The sequence below is a fragment of the Dromiciops gliroides genome, chromosome 1 (genome assembly GCF_019393635.1).
Source record: "Dromiciops gliroides isolate mDroGli1 chromosome 1, mDroGli1.pri, whole genome shotgun sequence".
Lineage (NCBI taxonomy): Eukaryota > Metazoa > Chordata > Mammalia > Microbiotheria > Microbiotheriidae > Dromiciops > Dromiciops gliroides.
The window spans coordinates 149,016,909-149,031,862 of record NC_057861.1 but is presented as its reverse complement, the minus strand read 5'-3'; the positions used below and the strand labels follow the sequence as shown (position 1 = coordinate 149,031,862).

Here is a 14,954-nt window from a genome sequence, read left to right as displayed (position 1 = left end):
TTCCATTGCTTTTCCATAATCAAACTGCATCCAGAGTACTGTGTTCAATTCTGGGTGCCACATTTTAGGAGGGTTATTGGCAACACACACATGAAGTTGGCCAGGATATTATTGGGTCTGGAATTCGTGTCATAAGTTATGTATACAAATCACATGGCTTAGCTGTATGAAAGTAGATTGGAGAAACAGATGATGTTTAGCCTGTCTAAGGAAAGACACAATACCTATCTTCAGATACTTGAATGGCTATCACATAAAGATAAGGTAGACTTAATCTTTTTTGTTCTACATCAGGGTTTCTTAAACTTTTTCCACTCTCTACCCCTTTTCTCCTGAGAAATTTTTACAAGATCCTAGGCATAGAGGTATATAAAATAGGTATACATAATCTTTTACTGTTGCCAAATTTTAGTGACACCCCCCCACATTCAGTTACAGGACCCCATATGGGGTTGCCACCCACAGTTTAAGAAGCTAGCATCTAAATTGCAGAACTAGCTCTGGTGGGTAGAAGTTACTGAGAGGTGGGTTTTAACATAACAAAAGGAAGTATAGTACTTTCTAAGTAGAGTGGCCTATCAGTAGAACGAGGTGTCTGTTCGGGTAGTGAGCTCCCTATCATTGGAGGGGTTATCAATCAAGAATGATACAGAAAAGATTTCTGTATTGGATGGGTGATTGCATTACACTTTTGAAGGTGCTTTCCAACTCTAAAATTCTTTGAAATAGTCTTAGCAAAGGAAAAACACTAAGCAATTAGGTGCTACAATAAATAGAACACTGGACCTAGAACTAGGAAGACCTGAGTTTTATTTTGTGTTTTATTCCCTTATATATTTACCAATTAGAAATTTTTTTCTTTTAAACAGTATTTGCCTTGTACCCAATACCAAAAGTGGAAACATTTATCCCCCTCTAATTACTGTTGCTTACCGGGATGTTGAGATCCAGGATCCAGATAGACAGTCTGTGATGGTAAGTTCTTAACTTCAGTTCTCCTATCAAATGTGTTTCTAGATGTCACAGTGGATAGATACTGTATCTAGAATCAGGAAGACCTGAGTTCACATCTAGTCTCAGAAACTATGTGAGCTTAGGCAAGATACTTAACCTCTCAGCCTCAATTGCCTCATCTGTAGAATGAGAGTATAGTAATAGCACCTACCTCCCAGGGTTGTTGTGAGGTGATATTTTTTTTGTTTTAATTTTTTATTTTATTTGTGATATATAATTATATTTTATACATATATAAAACATAGATATAACATATCCAAAGACACATGTGACATATGTAATGTAAATTTTCTACATTATTACATTTAGAATGAGATGATATTTGTAAAGTGCTAAGCAGAGGAGTGTCCTGGTCAGACCCATGTTTGAGAAAAATCGTGGCCTCAGTTTCCTCATAATTCAAATGAATGGGCTGTGCTAAATGAGCTGGTGTGGCCCATCCAGGTTTAAATGCAAGGGTCCTACAAGAAGAAGGCATTTATGGCAGTTTTCCAAGAACTGGTAGTGTTCAACAAGTGGAAATGTAGGAATATTGTGACATGCTGAATGAACAGGCATTAATGCTAGTGATCATCACTTTTTTTTTTTTTAGTGAGGCAATTGGGGTTAAGTGACTTGCCCAGGGTCACACAGCTAGTAAGTGTTAAGTGTCTGAGGTCGGATTTGAACTCAGGTACTCCTGACTCCAGGGCCTGTGCTCTATCCACTGCGCCACCTAGCTGCCCCCATCACTTTCTTTTCTGAATGTTCAAAGGAATACTTAAGGATTTCGTTGGAATGATACACATAGGGAACAATCTGTTAATGGATAATATAATAATATTAACAACAGCTAGCATTTATATGGCACCTACTATATGCCAGGTACCCTACAAGCATTATCTCATTTATTCTCACAACAACCATGGGAAGGAGGTGCTACTATTATCTCCTTTCTTTAGATGAGGAAATTGAGACAAACAGGTTAAGTGACTTGTTCAAGGTTACACAGCTAGTATGTGTCTGAAGTCATATTTGTATTCCCATCTTCCTGATTCACTACTAGCTGCTTCTGTCAACATATCAATTAGCATTTTGGTTGTAAGTATATTGGTATTCATTTATAGATATACACATACATATATCCACTCTTTATATATATGTAACATGAATATCAATATACTTACAACCAAAATGCATGCAATATATATATATATATATATATATACACACACATATGTATAGTGTGTTTTTTCTCATGTTGGGAGGATATCATCAAGATTTAAAAAATCAACATGTTTAACTATCAGTTAAACGAATTTTTTTTTGTTTTTTTTTTCAATATCAGGTTTCTTTCTCAGTCAGATATGAAATGAACCAAGAAGAAGCACATACCCAAACTAATGTGAGTTGATAATACTCTGTCATAAATCCTGGGAGTTTTTTGGAGGGTTTTATAAAATAGATTATCTAAGTTCTAAAAATCATAATTTTTTTTTAGATTGCATTGGGTGTATTGGGGGGACTGGCAGTTTTATGGTCTCTTTTAAAGACTGCAGGATGGAAGAGGCGCATAGGAAGTCCTATGATTGACTTGCAGGTATGAAACTTTGTCGTTTTAGAAATGTCATATTCTTTCAATTATAAACTTCTTTTTTATAATCATTTTCTCCCAGATAGCTGGAAGAAGGTGAAGATAGGACTTAATATCCAAATTCTTTGAGATTAGGGATTTTGTCAGCTTATTTTTGTGTCTTCCCCCAGGTCAAATTACAGTATAGTACATGTAGTACAAACTTAAATTTTAAGAAAAATGGATATGCAAATGAGAGAATGAGTGACTTAGGAATTGGGATACTTACTGGAAAACAAAAAGCAAGATTTTCACACTGACTTGGATTTTGTTTCTATTATGATGTATTCGAGTTGAAAATGTTGCTCTTCCTGATCTCAGTATGCTTAGTTCACATCTCAAGAATTTACTGATAGCATAATTATTTTGTTCTTTTATTTATTAGGATTACCTTGGCCTGGACCTTGACAGGACCATAAGTAGTTTCCATTGTGTTGAAAGTATAGAGAATAAAAATGAGACTAGGTGTTTGAGATCGAACTAGCTTATATTACCAAAGCTGGTTATAGGATAGAAAGAAGCTATATAATAAATAAATGTGGTAGGTTATGGAAAAACTTAGGAAATCTTCAGCTAAGGAAGTATTAAAAAATTTTTTTTCGAGTTGGTTGTTTTGAAGTTGGAATCCATTTTTTCATAGAAGCCACGTTGTATGGGGTGATTTGATTTTAGACTTACCCACCTCATCCTCTGAATGCCTGTTTAAGGAAGGATGTACCTCTACTAAAATCCTTCTTTGGTAATCTCATCAGAGTGTTAGCTTTTTAACTTCTTAACATCCTTGAGAAGCTTTGAGTATGAGCCCAATGATAAACTCTATGACTACGTTCAGAAGACCAGCTTGATAAGGCTGGAGAAACTTTGCATGACCAAGCTCACTGCAGGGGATTGAATGTTTTGGCCGCCTATCTCTGTTGAAGACCATTTGTCAATTTGTAAGAGTGCAGCATTCTGTGTCAGCAGAAGGAATACTTGTGTCATTAAATGCATGTTTCTTGGTAATGGAAAGTATAGTTCTCTGCACCTTAACTAGCACATATAACACTTTCTACAGGAAAAATTGCATTCAGAGTTTCAACTTTGAATGCTAGACACACACCATCTGCAGCTGCAGCCCTGGCAGCTGAAAAAGAGACCATTCTCCATGTTCCCCCCCACCTGCCCTATACTCTGCTTGCCAAGAAGTAGGAACTACCCTGTATCCAGGCTATTAGTAGTGGTTCCTGGGGCCTATGTCAGGGACTCTTACAGGGTTGGGGGAGGGGTTCATGAGAGAGGATGGAGCCCAACTGGAAGCAGGAAGGAAAAAAAGAAACAGGGAAATATTCAGCAACTGCTGGGAGAGCTGAGTCCCAGAAGCAATGTGGCCAGAAAAGCCATTCCTACTTAAGGAATATAAACTTCCTTTTTCTTTCTCCCTTTCCATTTTCCTTTCTCCTCTTTCCTCTGCCCCCTCTCTCTCCTCTCCTCACTTCTAGCTGCTGGAGGCAGTTAGATGATACAGAAGATAGACCTCTGTTGTGGAATCAGGAAGAACTGAGTTCAAATCTAGCCCTAGACACTTACTAGTTGTGTGACTTTGGGCACATCATTAAACCTCTGCCTGAGTTTCCTCATTTATAAAATGGGGATAATAATAGCACCCACACTTCCAGGGCTGTGATGAGAATTAAATAAGAATATTTGTAAAGCACTTAGCATAGGGCCTGGCACGTAGTAGGCATTTAATGCTTGTATCTTCCTTCCTTTTCCTCTCTGTCTCTCCTCTTCCTCTTCCTCTTTCTTTTCCCATCTCTTTTCTCACTTCTTCCTCTTTACTCTCACTTTTCTCTCTATGATTCTCTTTCTTTCTTGTCCCTCTTCTCCCATCTTCCTTCTCTCTCCCTCTACAATCTGTCTCATTTTAAAATTTCCAGATTTATTTCCAGCTACTCCCCTTCATATGCTATGTGTTCCAAACAAATTGGTCATATCATGTTGCCTGCCATAATATTTTGCCTCTTGCTTCTAGTCTGTTTTTGTACAGACTGTCCACTACAACTGCCATATTTTCCCTTCTCACTTTGTCTCTTAGAATTCTTGATTTAGGTGCCACTTCCTACAAGATGCCTTCCTAGCTTCTCCCCCATGGTTAGGGCTCCCCTTGACAAAGCTACTTAGAATTTTCCTTGTACTTAGCGATATATTTAGTTTATCTATATCCATGTTGTTCTCCTCTGCCCAGCCCCAAGTGGAATATACACTCTTTGAAGACAGGGACTGTTTTGTTTTTGTCTTTGTATCTTTGGTGCTTTTCACACAGGAGGTATTTAATAAATGTTGAATTGAATTAAGGGATGTATGTAAGGCAGATGAACATAAGTGTAAACACTGTAGCTATACAGAATATTTTATTTCTCAAAATGATTACAAGATCAGATTGAAGCTTATTAGTATATGTTTCCTTAAATATCATTTAATATTCTTAATAGTTGTATTTTTTTAACAACAATTACAGACCGTTATGAAGTTCTTGGTGTACTATGCTGGAGATCTAGCTAATGTTTTCTTTATCATCACTATGGGAACAGGTCTTTATTGGCTGATTTTTTTCAAAGTAAGTGAGATTTTTACATCATACTTAACCTGTGTACTCTCAAAATAACTTTGTTCAGCTGTATTTAAAAATGAGTCTTTGTCTTTCTTTCATTCATGTCTGCCCAGATTTTTTGCTGCATTTTGTGAATGGGTCATTTTTTCATTCCTTTTCAGTTGTACTGAACATGTATTATACTTAGTGTCAAAGAGGGTAAGAATGTGCTGTTTATGGCCTCATGCTTTTCCTTATAGGCTCAGAAGGCTGTCTCTGTTTTGCTACCAATGCTAGGCCAAGAAGAAAGCTTCGTCACTTATGTGGGGTGTGCTTTTGCTTTAAAGGTAAGTTTAAAAAGAATTTTTTTTTTTTTGGCTGGCATCCAGACCTATGATTCCATTAGTTTGGGAAAGTCCTTTGGGGCAGGTCTCTCTCCCAATACAGATGATATTGCGACTGCTCATCTTACCAAGTTTTCTAGGATGCCAAGAAGTGAGCCAGAGTTAGTGTGTGTTATGCATGGGATTGGAATGAACACCTTTCCCCCTCTGAAGCTGGCTTTGGAGTACTCTTGTCACATGGCCTCTTCAAAGAAAAGCTTTCCAGGAACAGCATGTCTGATTTTAGGGAAAGGGACTCATTGTAATGTGGCAGTAGAAGAAAATGATAGGGATGGACACCGGACTTGTGATTTCATTGCCATGGGCAGCTTGCATGTAACGAAACTTTCTACAGTGCAAGACAGTATTTTCTCTGCAACTTACAGTTTTAGAGAATTGTCTGTCTTACTGGCTTGGAGGTTGGAACACTCTCCACTATCCCACATTGCTCTTCTTCACTAAATTAGTAACTATCTTTAACCAAAAAACCTTCAAAGAAAAATTGGTTTTATTTGCCATAAGTAGAAAGAACCTTCTACAATAATGTTTTAGATAATTTTTAAAAGAAGCCACAGTAGTAGTTCAAATGTATACAGTTGTATCATGTGGGTTTTATCATGACTGATGCATTCATTCATGAATCCTTGTGGAACAAAAGTTCTTTAAAGTCAAGTCTGTGTTAAAAACACATATAAAACTTAAGTAATATGAAGGATTACATTGGCATGCATTCTTAGCCAAGCATGACATCAACACCTCTAGGCACCATTACTTTTTCTACCTGCTCAGTTAAAGATAAGGAAGTCAGACTAGGCTAAAGCATAATTAATTCTCTTGGTCCTGAGTGACACATTCTTGCTGATTTTCCTTTTGGGTATTTCAGGTGCCAACTTCCCACTTTCTTTTCAAAACAGGAAATAATCTAGTATTACTCACTTCTCACTCATCTTTTTCTTTTTTAAAATAGTTTTGTGCCTTTTAAAACACCCCTATTGGGGCAGTTGGGTGGTGCAGTGGATAAAGTACCGGCCCTGGATTCAGGAGGACCTGAGTTCAAATCCGGCCTCAGACAGTTGACACTTACTATCTGTGTGATCCTGGGCAAGTCACTTAACCCTCATTGCTCTGCAAAAACCAAAAAAATTCCAAAAAACAAACAAACAAAAAATTCATCTGCTGTCATTTCCCCAGTTATTCTCACCTTACCTTCTTCCATAAAACTCTTCTTTGCAATGAAGTATAGTCATACCAAATAGACCTTCATATTAACCATGGCTGACAGTCCCACAGTTGTAGTTCACCACCCCTCTGTCAAAAAGTGGGAGGCATGTCTTACTTCTTAGTCTTGTGAATAAGGAAAGTCCTCTCTCTTGACTTCTAAGTTTTGTTTAAAACTTAATCACTCCTTACTTTGCTTTTCTCAGCAATACAATGATCCAAGACATTTCCAAGGGACTCATGATGGAAAATGATCTTCATATCCAGAAAAAGAACTGTGGAGTCAATGCAGATTGAAGCATACTATTTTTACTTTTTCTTTTGTTTTTTTTCTTTCTTAAGGTTTTTCCCTTTTGTTCTGATTCTTCTTTCATAACATAACTAATGTGGAAATAAGTTTATGTGATTGTACATCTATAACCTATGTCAGATTGTTTGCTATCTTGGGGAGGGTAGAGGTAAGGGAGGAAGGCAAAAAAATTTGGGACTCAAAATCTTATAAAAATGAATGTTGACAATGGTCCTTACATGTAATTGGAAAAAAATAAAATGTATTAAGGGGGGAAATTGATCACTTCTCCTGGATCCTCTGACCTCCCTTGGCTTTTGTGATACTGCCTTTTCTTCCTTTTCTTCCTACCTATCTGACCATTCCTTCTTGATTCTTTTTAGGATAATTATCCATTCCCAATAAGGGCATCTGTTTCTCTCTATAGACCCTTCTTGTCTCCTAGGTATTCCATCAGTTCCCATGGGTTCATTTTTCATCTCTATGCATATGGCTCCTAAATCTACATATCATTCAGCAAGCTTTTATAATGCCCTTACTACGCTGTGCTGGGCACTGAGGATATAAAGACCGAAATGAAAGCCTCTGTCTTCAAAGAGCTTAAATTCTGTCACAGGGAAACAACATATAACTCTCTCTTGAGCTCTAGTCCCACACTACCAACTCTGCATGTTGGGCATATGTACTTAGTGTTTAACAGGCATCTCAAATTCTTCACATCCTAAAGAAAGCCCATTATCTTTCCCCTTAATCCAGTCCCTTTTCTTGACTTTTCTTTCTTTTTTTGTGAATTCAGAGCAAAATTTTAATTTCAGAGCTTAACAATTATAGATGTACATTTAGTCAATCAAGAATCAAACCTCAAGGGGCAGCTAGGTGGCACAGTGGATAAAGCACCGGCCCTGGATTTAGGAGGACCTGAGTTTAAATCTGACCAACCTCAGACACTTGATACTTACTAGCTATGTGATCCTGGGCAAGTCACTTAACCTTCATTGCCCTGCCCAAAAAAAAAAAAAAAAAAAAGAATCAAACCTCAGTCTGAACCACTTTATATACATGTTGAAACAAAAAAAGTCCAAGTCATAAAAAAATGTTCGCAGGCTTCTTTACCATAGGTAAATAATTAATGATGCTAAGTTATCTTGCATGCTGAACATCATAAATTGCAAAGTCAGAATTTTATATTACTGATTTTATTCATTAACTTATTTGTTTTATTTTTTATTTTCATGTTTTTTCAACTTATGTGTAAAAAAATTTAACATTTGCTTTTTGGGGGAGGGTGGTGAGGCATCTGGGGTTAAGTGACTTGCCCAGGGTCACACAGTTAGTAAGTTTCAAGTGTCTGAGGCCGGATTTGAACTCAGGTCCTCCTGACTTCAGGGCCAGTGCTCTATCCACTGTGCCACCTAGCTGCCCCTGGAATTCAAAATTTTAAAAAGCAAATGTTGGGGGGCAGCTAGGTGGCACAGTGGATAGAGCACTGGCCCTGAAGTCAGGAGGACCTGAGTTCAAATCCGGCCTCAGACACTTAACACTTACTAGCTGTGTGACCCTGGGCAAGTCACTTAACCCCAATTGCCTCACCAAAAAAAAAAAATTTTTTTTGAATTTCAAATTCTCTCCCTCTCTCTGTTCCCTCCTCCCTCACTGAGAAGGCAAGCAATTTGATATAGGTTATACATGTGCATTCATGCGAAACATATTTTCATATTCATGTTGTGAAAGAAAACATATAAAATGTGAAAAATAAAGAAAGTAAAAAACAATATGCTTTGACCTACAGACTCCATCAGTTCTTTCTCTGGAGATAGATAGCTTTTCATCATAGGCCCTTCAGAATTGTCTTACATCACTGTATTGCTGAAAGTATCTAAGTCATTCACAGCTGATCATCATACAACATTGTTGTTATTGTGTACAATGTTCTCGTTCTGCTCATTTCACTTTGTATCAGCTCATGTAAGTTTTTTCAGGTTTTTTGGAAACTGTTCTACTTGTAATTTCTTATAGCCCAATAGTATTCCATTACAATCATATACCACAATTTGTCAAGCCATTCTTTCATTGATGGACATCCCTTCAGTTTCCAATTATTTGCCATTACAAAAAGAGTTGCCATAAATATTTTTGTGTAAATAGATCCTTTTCCTTTTTGTTTTTTATCTCTTTGGGATATAGATCTAGTAGTGGCATTGCTGGACCAAAGGGTATGCCTGTTTTTGTAGCCCTTTGGGTATAGTTCCAAATTGATCTCCAGAATGGTTGGATCAGTTCACAATTCTACCAATAATGCATTAACTTTAAAAACATAACTATAGTTGAATATTACAAAAAAAATAGCTAGTAGTGAGTGTGTTAAGACAATTGTAGTTCTTTAATCATTCACTATTGCATATAAAAGCCAGCATTATCATGAAGAGTATTCATTGATCCCCATTAAGAGGTTTCACACTGAACCCCACTTCTGGGATGTTGCTCTTCATCCTCATAAGCTTCTCTATTGGAATGACATCTTCTTTGTTGAGATGGGTTAAAGTCCATCAGTTCTACCTGATTGATTCATTTCTTCAGTCTACTACTCTATTTTCTTTCTTTTAGTCAGTAACTTTTCCAACAAAGATAGCTTATCTGATGAAAGAAAGTAATTTTCTGGGAAGTTTACCTCAAATTCATTTATTGTAATTCTTTTCTCATAAGGTCATCAACAAATTGGCATGCCTTCTTTCAGCATACTTCTTTTGATATCTCCATGTTTAATAATCTTACCAGGATGAGAGGTAGTGACTATAGTTCTACTATAAAAGTTGATATTGGTTTCTCAAAGCTACACAATGCTTGAACCAACTGGATATCAATAGACATGAAAAAGTCCTCCCTGTGTCATGTAACTATAGCATTCTTCTGACCATCTCTCATGCCCTTGTCAATATAAATCTCCAAAATCTTTTTGTCTTAAACAATTTTCCTTCCATTACAGCTTTTACATCTACCTTTAGGATCGATTAGTTTCCCATGTGCTTGGTATTCCATGCCAACTGCTTGGATTTGTCGAACCATTCCAAGTCTCAACTGATAAATTCTTATCTGCATTTTATAAATTTGCAATTTTGACAGCATTGTATAGCTCCCTTCTTACCACTCTGTCATTCACATTTATCACAAATTACATTCTTTTGCAAAACTAATTTTCTTGTTGCACCATTATATAAATCTTATAAGGTCACTAGTAACTGATGAGTAGCATTTTAACCTCCCTGTTCCCTTTTCATTCTTCTGCCTCCTCCAAAAAACATATTAAAGATATCCATTGGGGAATCAGAGCTACCACCAGAACCACCCCCTTTAAGGGCTTGTTCTTCACCTTTGTCATGTAAGTCTCTTTTCTTTGCATCAGAAAGTACTTCATAAGCTTGAGAGATCTGTTTGAACTTTTCTTCTTCATTTGGATTCTTATCTTTTGAACTTTTCTTCTTCATTTGGATTCTTATCTGGATTTCAAGACTAGTTTTCTCTATGTTTTTTTAGTTCTTCCTGGGAGGCAATAGATTTTAACCACCCCCCCCCCCAACATCATAATAAGTCATTTCCTATAGAACCATTTTCTATAAATGGGAAGTGATGCTTGAGATATGTTGGATATCAAAATGGCCTGCTGGAGAAAGGGGTGGTGAAAGGGGATTCCCCAGGAGCTGGTTGAGTTACTGGGGGAGGAAATGGAAGAAAGGATGGGGAGAGGGTGAGTTCTTGTTCTCAGAGCTTGGGCAGCATCACCTTCTGCCCTCTACTTCTCATTGTTATCTGGAAAGTTCTGACTTTCTGACAGAAACAGTCAAGGGCATCGCCATCTTTCCAATTATTCCAGGTGGCTTCCCTGGGGTCAACTTCTCTTACTTATCCTACTTCCACAGAATATCTTACATCCATTCCCTTTCCCCTCATCATAAATACTACCCAAGTCCAGTCCCTCATCACATTTCACCAGGACTATTTCAGTAGCCTCCTAATTAGTGTCCCTGTCTCTGGTCTTTCTCTTCTCTATCCCAGCCTTCTAACTGTTGACAAAATCTACCAAAGCACAAAATCATAAGTATGATCCTGTCAGTCTCTTGCCCTAATAAGATACAGGGGTTTCCTGTTTTCCCTGAGATAAAAAAAAAACTCCTCTAGCATTTAAAACCTTAAAAAATTTGGTTCTGTTATACTTTTATAGATTTACTTCATGTCATTTCCTACCCAAAACTTGCTATTTCAGCCAAACTAGCCTCTTTGCTGTTTCTCAGACATTTCCATAAATTGTATCTTTGCACAGGCTACCACCATACCTAGAATGTACTCCCCTTCAACTCTTTTATGTTTAGCTTCCTTTAATTCTCACTTTTAAGGTTCATCTTTATATATGAAACCTTTCCTGATCGCTCCTTGTCCTCCCTCTCCCATTGTTAGTGGTCTACCCCTTCTCTACTTCTTACTTTGTATTTATTTATCCATAAATATCTTGTAACCCTACAGTAGAATGTAAACTTCTTGAGGACAGGGAGTTTTGTTTTTATCTTTTTATATCCAAACCTTTGTAGTACTGGCACTTTAAAAAAAAAATGACTTGCATAAAGTCACATAGTCATTTTATATCAGAGGTAACATTTGAACCCTTGAGCCTCTAAAGTCTCCATTGGGAAAGTGATTAATGATAGAGTAGTGAAAAAAAGAAGACAGAAAGTGCTAAGAATCACAGTTTCTGGAGAATCTAAAAACAATTTAACTTTTGGTACTTTTAGTGTACAATCTCTGATCAGCAACTGAGGTGACAGACTGGAGAAATTGAACATATTCATATTAACATTCTTGCTGCAAATTAAACATGAAAACATAAAGCAGCTGCAGCTAAAAAGGATGACTTCATATTGCCCTCAGAAAGGGAAATAAAGGTTTCCTAGGAATTAGTTTCTTAATATAACCAGAGAATATAAGAAATATCATTACCCAGGACATTTGGTTTTCTTTCTAAAGACATTTCCAAATGCCTGTCCTCTGTATATTTTTTTCTTTTCTTTCAGTTATCCTTTCTCTGCATATGATTATCAAATCCAGATCTTCATCTATAGTCCTGACCTCTTTCCCCAGCTCTGGAATCAAATTTCCAACTACCTTACTGAATATCTCTTTTTGGATATCCTCCTATAATAACAATTTACCCTATCTAAAGCCAAATCCATCATCTTTCCTTGCAATCAATCCTCCATTCTGCTTTTAAATTCCGTATCTCTGTTAATGGTGTCATTACTCCTCTAGTTGTCCAGTTTTAAAAACTTCATCTTTACTGCCTCATTTTTAGTCTTTTCCCTCATTCAGTCATTGTTGACAAAATATTTTTCCTATCATACATCTCTGATCGTAACTCCTTCACTCAAAACCCTCCATTGATTCAGATTACTAACCAAATGAAGTCCAAACTCCTCCTCCAATCTTGTCCCCAACCTACCTTTAGAGTCTTATTTCCCATTTCTCTTTCTATTCACTCTTTGCTTTAGACAAACCAAGCTACTTATGTTTCCTGAAAATGTTCTGTGCTTTCTTACCTCCATGTCTTTATTTATGTCTTATCTGTTTCAAAGGCCCTAAATATCCCTACTTCCTCCATCCTTTTGCCTCAATATTTCTGCCTGTAAAAATTATACTCACCCATCAAGGCCTAATCCAAATAAATCTTGCACCACTTTCTCTTGATTTCCTCAGTTAGAAGTGAACTTTCTATCTTTTGTGCTTCCCTACTACTTTTTTTTTTTGGGGGGGGGGGGAGCGGGGCAGTGATGGTTAAGTGACTTGCCCAGGGTCACACAGCTAGTAAGTATCAAGTGTCTGAGGGTGGATTTGAACTCAGGTCCTCCTGAATCCAGGGCCGGTGCTTTATCCACTGTACCACCTAGCTACCCCCTAGTACTTTTTATAAAAATCTCTCCCATAACACTTAACCACATTCAACCTTACATTACAGGGACTTTTGTTGTTTAGTCTTTTAGTAATTTTTGACTTTTTGTGACCCTGTATGGGATTTTCTTGGCAAAAATACTATAGTGGTTTGCCATGTACTTCTCTAGTGGATTAAGGCAAACAGAGGTTAAGTGACTTGCCTAGGGTCACACAGCTAGTCAGTGTCAGAGGCAGGATTTGAACTCAGGTTTTCCTGACTCCAGGTCCATTGCTCTATTCATTGATCTACCTAACTGCTTCTTAGGTATTTTAAAAAATACCTTATGTCTTCTAACTCCTTTAGGGTCAGGACTATACCTTATTTTTCTTGGTATCTCCCTTAGTGCTTTGCATTTAGTAGATGTTTAGTAAATACTTATTGAATTGAATTTAGCTGTACACAAAAGGATAGTAAAGGTGTTCCCACCTGGTATCACAGAGAGTTAGGCAACTTGTGTTCCATTACTCAAATGAGATAATGTACAAAAAAATGAATTGAAAAATCTATTGAGTTATTACTATTAATAGTGTAAATATCAGCTAAAATAATCATTATTCTTCTTTCCTCCCCAGCCCTACATTCATCTGACAGGATAAAGGGGAGAATTGTTAGCAACTAAACAAGATGGTCTATATTGATTGATGTCCTGTCCTACCTGTCTCTGCCCAGATGTCGAATCTGGAAAGTGAAGAACTTAACTTCACTTTAATGGTCAAGTCAGGCTTTGGGGTGGGAGTCTAGTGAGGGGTGGGAATTTGCTGGCAGTACCTCCAATATCAAGAGATCAACCAGTGACTTTGGGAGTATAGGGAAGGCATGCCCAGAAGAAACTCCATTCTGGAGGTAGTATCTATCTCAAAAAAAAGTCTTACAAAGCTAAAGCCTACTCCAGATTTAAACTCACTGATGAATGATATGAGACATGTCTAGTTTATTGAGTCAGGCAGCCTTGGAAGCTGTGCTTTACTCATCTCCTGACTAATCCATTTCAGTTACCCATTTTTATTTAATTTGATGAGCCACAGCTGCTTTTATATTTGCAAAGTGCTTTACAAAACCAGGAAGCACTATGTACATGCTAACTGTTACTATCATCATCATTGTTGTTGTTGTTATCATTGTTTTTATTACTGTTATTATAATCGTGAACATCTGGATGTTCTGAGATTCAGAGAATCCATCTCATCTAAACTAGTGTTTTTAACAGTAACAAATTCAATTCAATTCAATAAATACTTATTGAAAACTATGTACACAGCACTTCGCCTTTCATCATCTTTGAGAATGGAATGAATAGTGACTGTTGATTTTCCAAAGCTCATTCTTATCTATCTCTATTTTAGGCTTCATCCTTTGTCAAATACACAAATGGGCCAGTATACATATAAACTGGGCTGGTGGCTTTAACTTCTATATATGTCAAGTGACAGATAAGTCTCCTTTATCCCCTCACTCTTTAAGGTAGAAAGGGAAAAAAAAAATCAGTCATTATATGACTATATATCAACTTCCATTAATACTCAGCTTTATGAAGTTCCCAGAATACAATCTTGTTATTAAAAATCATTTGTGATTGTTACATGTAATTATAGTATTTTTATTTGATTGACAAGATGGAATTTTTTTCTGTGCATGCAATATGTTTGGGAGTTGGCTTTGGAATTAGTTAGGGAGGACCTGGGTTCCAGTTCCCCCTGACATTGCATAGACCAGTAGTGTCAATGCAGTCCCTTCAGTCACATATTGATTTAGAAAACCACATATTAACATTATCTATGTTCTATTGTATTTTCATTTATTTTTGTTAAATATTTCCCAATTACATTTTAATCTGGCACTAGGTAGGGTTGCAGGTGGTTTGACATCTCTGACCTAGAAACTTTACATTGGCCTAG

General features: G+C 36.9%; 1 protein-coding gene and 1 pseudogene across 4 annotated transcripts in view; one reads left to right on the top strand and one right to left on the bottom strand.

Annotated features, from left to right (window-relative positions):
• Positions 1-14,954, top strand: part of TMEM67 (transmembrane protein 67) — a 76,578-nt gene that overhangs the window by 41,496 nt on the left and 20,128 nt on the right. For all 4 annotated transcript variants that reach the window (XM_043979074.1, XM_043979073.1, XM_043979075.1 and 1 more), the window contains 5 exons: positions 870-975; positions 2,342-2,398; positions 2,495-2,593; positions 5,124-5,222; positions 5,456-5,542. In XM_043979074.1, coding sequence (XP_043835009.1) covers positions 870-975; positions 2,342-2,398; positions 2,495-2,593; positions 5,124-5,222; positions 5,456-5,542 — 448 coding nt within the window. The remainder of the gene's footprint in view (positions 1-869; positions 976-2,341; positions 2,399-2,494; positions 2,594-5,123; positions 5,223-5,455; positions 5,543-14,954) is intronic.
• Positions 9,528-10,567, bottom strand: LOC122736832 (annotated as a pseudogene).